This window comes from Oncorhynchus clarkii, chromosome 7 (genome assembly GCF_045791955.1).
Source record: "Oncorhynchus clarkii lewisi isolate Uvic-CL-2024 chromosome 7, UVic_Ocla_1.0, whole genome shotgun sequence".
Taxonomy (NCBI): Eukaryota; Metazoa; Chordata; class Actinopteri; order Salmoniformes; family Salmonidae; genus Oncorhynchus; species Oncorhynchus clarkii.
This window is the reverse complement of record NC_092153.1, coordinates 77,777,320-77,784,004: the sequence shown is the minus strand read 5'-3', so window position 1 is coordinate 77,784,004 and position 6,685 is coordinate 77,777,320. Positions and strand designations below refer to the sequence as shown.

The 6,685-nt window shown below is 38.8% G+C and overlaps 1 protein-coding gene across 2 annotated transcripts in view; it reads left to right on the top strand.

Moving 5' to 3' along the window:
- Positions 1–6,685, top strand: part of LOC139413877 (protein phosphatase 1 regulatory subunit 1A-like) — a 61,559-nt gene that overhangs the window by 48,802 nt on the left and 6,072 nt on the right. For both annotated transcript variants that reach the window (XM_071161710.1, XM_071161709.1), the window contains exons 5-6: positions 2,791–2,835; positions 2,985–3,155. In XM_071161710.1, the coding sequence (XP_071017811.1) occupies positions 2,791–2,835; positions 2,985–3,155 (216 nt within the window). The remainder of the gene's footprint in view (positions 1–2,790; positions 2,836–2,984; positions 3,156–6,685) is intronic.

The following is a 6,685-nucleotide window of genomic DNA, read 5'->3' as shown; positions in this document are numbered from 1 at the left end:
GAGGTAACGACAGGGCCTGCTCTATGTTAAAAATCTCAATTTCTGCCTGAATGACGTGCCCAAAGTAAACTGCCTGTTGATCAGGCCCTGAAGCCAGGATATGCATATAATTGGTAAAATTGGACAGAAAACACTTTGAAGTTTGTAGAAATGTTAAGCTAATGTAGGAGAATATAACACAATAAATATGGTAGGAAAGAATTTTTGTTTTTAAGCGACCTTCCTCTTAGAAAGGCAAGTAAAAGGTCATATTGAAAATTAGCTCCCTGGATGCAATTCCCATGGCTTCCACAGGGTGTCAGCAGTCTATGTTCAAGATTTCAGGCTTGTAACTTTAAAAAAACGAATAAGAAATATCAGTTTTAGTACAGGGACAGAGTCTTGGAAATTCGTGTTTGGGCGCGCCATGAAGACAGTGTGCACCTGCTAAAATCGGTTTCCTATTGAACATACTTCTTTCCATAAGAAATATTATAGCTTGATTACATTTTAGGGTATCTGAGGAGTGAAAAAAAACGTATTTTGACAAAGTTTAGGGGTAGATTTTCAGATTCCTTTCTCTGCATGTTGAACGAGTGGATTACTCAAATCAATGGTGCCAACTAAACAGACTTTTTGGGATATAAAGAAGGATTTTATCTAACAAAACGGCACTACATGGTATAGCTGGGACCCTTTGGATGACAAATCAGAGGAAGAGTTTCAAAAAGTAAGTTAATATTTAATCGTTATTTGTGAATATAACACACTTATATGTACCTAAAGGTATAATATCCATAATTGTTATGATTATTTATTTGAATTGCACACCCTCCAGTGTCACCGGAATTTGTCCCACTAGCGAGACACCTGTCCCTAATTAAACTCTGTACTTGTTTTAAAGTCACCATTGGCCCCATGGTGAAATCCCTGAGCGGTTTCAAATCACCACTACCTTTTTCAAACCATGTCCATCTTTATTTCCCAAACAAAATTCAACACAATCACAATCGCTTTCTTGTCTTTTAATAATTTTAAGCGCATTTTAACAGAGGTTTAACACATAACAAACACTTTGTACTTTTTGTAACACTTTTAATGGCTAGGATAGGACAAAACTGAGCAATACTAACCTAAATGAATGAAAACAAGGAAGCCTGTACAGAATAAAGACATTCCAAAACATGCATCCTGTTTGCAATAAGGCACTGAAATAAAACTGAAAAAATGTTGCAAAGAAATTCACTTTATGTCCTGAATACAAAGTGTTATCTTTGGGGAATAATCCAACAGAACACATCACTGAGAACCACTCTTCATATTTCCAAGCATGGTGGTGGCTGCATCATGTTAAGGGTATGCTTGTAAATGTTAAGGACTGGGAAGGTTTTCAGAATAAAAATAAATAAAATGGAGCTGAACACAGGCAAAATCCTAGAGTAAAACCTTGTTCAGTCTGCTTTCCATCAGACACTGGGAGATGAATTCACCTTTCAGCAGGACAATAACCTAAAACACAAGGCCAAATATACACTGGAGTTGCTTACCAAGAAGACAGTGAATGTCCTGAGTGGCCTAGTTACAGTTTTGACATAAATCTACGAGACAATCTATGGCAAGACCTGAAATTGGTTGTCTAGCAATGATCAACCACCAAAAGAATAAAGAACAATGGGCAAATGATGCACAATCCAGATGTGGAATTCTTTTATAAATGTACCCAGAAAAACTGCTGTAATCGCTGCCAAAGGTGCTTCTACAAACTATTGATTGAATACTTATGTGAATGAGATGTTTTTGTATTTAATTTTCAATAAATGTGCTAAAAAAAGAAAACATGTTTTCACTTTGTTATTATGGGGTATTTTGTGTAGATGGGTGAGAAGAAAAACTATTTAATCAATGTTGAATTCAGGCTGTAACACAACAAAGTGTGGAATAAGTCAAGGGGTGTAAATACATTGTAGGTTTTGTTGGGGTTCGTTTCCTTGTTCCTTGTCAATCATTGGCTCATCGGTGAAATTAGCATTATGACAATATCTTTAATTAAATTGTTCAAAAACCTTTCTTAATGCAATTGCAGACAGAAGTTGACAACAGGAACATGACGCATGTTTCAGAGTAAGTTCTGCATCAAAGAAAAGGTCCCGAGTTATTTTATTAAACCCAAAGTCCAGCCCAGTGATGTCACTGCCTACGTCATTATCTTCTACTCCTGAGACCAAAACCATGCCAACTCAACACTAAAACTCTTGTTTATATAGCTATCTAAAAGCTTAGCAGTAAATGTCCAAGTTGATTTATAGTGGAATGTCTAACTAGTCTCCTATCTCTTACACTCCCTGCAGAGTTCTGTCTTCACAGTCACACATTGCTCAGACTGTTTCTTCACAAGAGGCAGAGAGCCTAGAAAAGTACTGTGAAACAATATTAAACCTCATAATGTTAATCTGTAGTCTGGGACCCTATAAATGTAAGGAGGGAGGGGTCTTATAACCCCTCCCCTTCTATTAATACAACATGAGCATAATCAATTACTATTAAATATATCAAACATTTGGTACAGCCCCTATCATGACACCTAGGTGAACCTCTAAAGGTATAATCAACACATTCATCGCCCACACAATAATATGGGCTAAGTCACTTCCATTACATTACAAGCAGCTTCAACTCTACTGGACATGCTGAAGAAGGCTGTGTTACAGCAAGATGGTGAAGATTTCATAAGTTCATAATGGCGTACTGTACAGTATATTAACATTGACTCCTACACCTTTTATTGTGTATTTTCCCGCTCCCTCCCTACAGAATTGCAGTTCATGGTAGAACACCACCTGTACAAGCAGCAGCACGGTATGAGAAGAGTTTATACCTTATTGTTTGCTTGCACAGGACACCGTGACAACAGAATAGAATACACTGCAACTTTATTCTCCATAAGCTACAGCGAACAACATACATTCGTCTTCTGCATATTTTTCTTCTTCCAACACAATATATAGGTGGAGATGATGAGTGTTCCTCAGAGAGCTGTCTGTCAGACAGACCCAGCCCGGACACTCTGCCCACCGGAGAGGAGGAGGAGCTGGAGCTACCGGAGGACGAGGAGGCCTGGGGAACCGGCGACAATGTCACTGCAGAGGCCTTCGAGAAGCTGCGCTGTCAGATGGAGGGTAAGAGAGGAGGGAGGAAAAAAGGGAGAGGGTTTGGGAGAGAGAGGGGTTGGGAGAGAGAGGGGTGGGCGATAGATGGGTGGAAGAGAGAGGGGTTGGGAGAGAGTGGGGTTGGGAGAGAGAGGGGTGGGCGATAGATGGGTGGAAGAGAGAGGGGTTGGGAGAGAGAGGGGTTGGGAGAGAGAGGGGTTGGGAGAGAGAGGCGTGGGCGATAGATGGGTGGAAGAGAGAGGGGTTGGGAGAGAGTGAGGTTGGGAGAGAGAGGGGTGGGCGATAGATGGGTGGGAGAGAGAGGGGTTGGGAGAGAGAGGGGTTGGGAGAGAGAGGGGTTGGGAGAGAGAGGCGTGGGCGATAGATGGGTGGAAGAGAGAGACATGGGTAGAGGGAACAGGCAGTCGGGTCTGTGGGGGGGGGGGCGGTGGGAGAAAAAGAGGGAGAGTAAAAGGTAGATTTGATTTGAGATCATGGGAAAATGAAATGCAGTCCTAGCATGGCAGCTGTGCTGACCTCTTATCGTGCCAACTGCTTTAAATTCAGTAGTAAAATGAACCCTAGAGCTGTGCTCAGATGGATCCAGGTAAACCATATATACAGTTGAAGTCGGAAGTTTACATACACCTTAGCCAACTACATTTAAACTCAGTTTTTTACAATTCCTGATGGTTAATCAGAGTAAACATTCCCCGTCTTAGGTCAGTTAGGATCACCACTTTATTTTACAGTAAGAATGTGAAATGTCAGAATAATAGAAGAGAGAATGATCTATTTCAACTTTTATTTCTTTCATCACATTCCAAGTGGGTCAGAAGTTTACATACACTCAATTAGTATCTGGTAGCATTAAATTGTTTGACTTGGGCCAAACGTTTCGGGTAGCATTCCACAACCTTCCCACAATGTTTATACTTGCATACTATTGTTTGTACAGATGAACGTGGTACCTACAGGTATTTGGAAATTGCTCCCAAGGATGAACCAGACATGTGGAGGTCTACAATTGTTTTACTGAGGTCTTGGCTGATTTCTTTTGATTTTACCATGATGTCAAGCAAAGAGGCACTGAGTTTGAAGGTAGGCCTTGAAATACATCCACAGATACATCTCCAATTGACTCAAATTATGTCAATTAGCCTATCAGAAGCTTCTAAAGCCATGACATAATTATCTGTAATTTCCCAAGCTGTTTAAAGGCACAGTCAACTTAGTGCATGTAAACTTCTGACCCACTAGAATTGTGATACAGCGAATTATAAGTGAAATAATCTGTCTGTAAACAATTGCTGGAAAAATGACTTGTGTCTTGCACAAAGTAGATGTCCTAACTGACTTGCCAAAACTATAGTTTGTTAACAAGTGTGGAGTGGTTGAAACAATGTGTGGAGTGGTTGAAAAAATAGTTTTAATGACTCCAACCTATGTGTATGCAAACTTCCGACTTCAACTGTATGTAGGTTGCAACATTTTCTCAATATTGGTGCCTTTGATACTATGCTGGGTGACATTTTCCTCTCGCAAAGACACACTATGTTTTTGTCCCATAGTCCCATTTAGTATAGAGTATTGAAAATCAGAACGGAAAAATTTAGTAAACGGCAACGTCTAGAAAGAAGTGAGAAAACCAATGGATTAAAATAATCAATGGGAAAGGGAAAAGAGGATACTTAGTCAGTTGCACAACTGAATCCATTAAACCCATGTGTCTTCTGCATTTAACCCAACCCCCCTGAATCATTACCATCAATAGTCAACTTTGGACTTTTAAAAATATCAACCTTTAAAACTCACTCAGCATCAGTAATAACATTGACTGATGACTGATGAGACGAGGAGGTGATTCTCCCCTCAATACAATAAAAACAGGTTTGGAACTGGAACAATGGAACTGGAACAATGGAATTGGAATTAGAACATTCCAAATAACATTTGGAATATAGAAATTGGAGAATTTTAAAAGTCATTGCCATACTATTCATGGGTTGCATCTCCGTCACTCGGTTGTGTTGTTGCCATGGTTATCAGCATTCTACAGATGTCGCAGCATATTGAATTCTGACTGATGGTTCATCTGGAATTACAATGACATTGCTAGCATAGACAAATCACTTGTAGAAATAACGTTGCCATTATTGTGATGTCGTCAAGTTTACTTTAGAGAGATGGCAATGTTGCCATGAGCTAGTAACGTTTGTTAGAAAAAGTTAGCAATGCTAACGTTGGCTAGCTAAAATGTATGTGCTCTCCCCTCAATATTAGCTAGCTAGCTAAAGTTAACCTGCATCTAAAGTCAATCTGGTGACATCGCAATGATGACAAAAAAAAAAGTCCTACAAATGTTTTGCTTCCTTTTGAAATGTCATTGTGTTTCCAAGCCACAGTAATGCACTTTAGACAAAATCTTTATCCGCACCAATTGAGACTGCATTAAGTAGAATGCTTAGTTGAGCATCAGTCCTAAAACAAACATTCAAAACAATATTGTGAAGAACCATGCAACCCATTCATAAAAATGGTAAAGAGGGTAATGCAACTCAACCAAAACAATGTAAAGGCCATGGAAACGTGTGTCGGAAAGATGCTGTGGGGGAAACGTCCCGAATCTCCTCATTGCCCCCAAGTGAAACGTGTCTACATTTTGGCTATCGATTATGTGCATTTCACACTATGTTGAGGTACAAATTCGAGTACAATGTTTGTATGGCTGTCAACCCCAATACATGTTCATTGTCACCAATCAACTGCATTACAGTTAAAAACGACTTTCACTACCACCCACGATTTCTCTGTGCTAGCTATGCTACCAATTTATACAAAAAGGAGTTAGCTTTTCGGAATTCACTTCTTCTAAACCTGAAAAGGGACTACTTCTAAATGTTATGCAGCGAAAAACAGCCAAATATATACAATATTTTGTTGTATTATTATTTTCTGGTGGACTAAACTGAAATTGCAATCAACTTTCTGTGGCTTGTTTTAAAGATAGTGATATTTTGGAGATTATTTCATTTTCAAATAACCTAAAGTGAGAGGTTGTAATGTGAATAAAGGGAAAAGGGCCATTCTTGAACATGGGGTGAGACATTCTTACTAATCTGCTAGAGTACCAGTTCGGATTTAAGCATATCGTTTTGTATGACTGAAGCCTTTAGTGAGAGGTCTAATGCTTTAATATATAATTTCTGCCCTCTGAATTCACATTCATTATATAAATAGGGCCGTTCAATTTCGTCTGGCTTGCAGTTTAAAATAAAATGGAATATTTTTTGCTCATATTAATTTTAAAAACAGGTCGCTAGGTGTAGGCAAAACCATAAACAAATAGGTAAACTAGGATATGTAACCCGTTTCAGTAAATTTATTTTTAGTTGCATTTCTATGTTGAAGATTTAAAAATAATTTGGTGTATTTTTCCCATATTCATCCAGTTCGCTTTATTTTTTATAATATATTCCACTTGATATTTCTTGAATAAATTACTCAATTTCTTCTTGTTTTTCCGCTAACTTATTCTGTAGCTCTATGTTAGTCCCTCT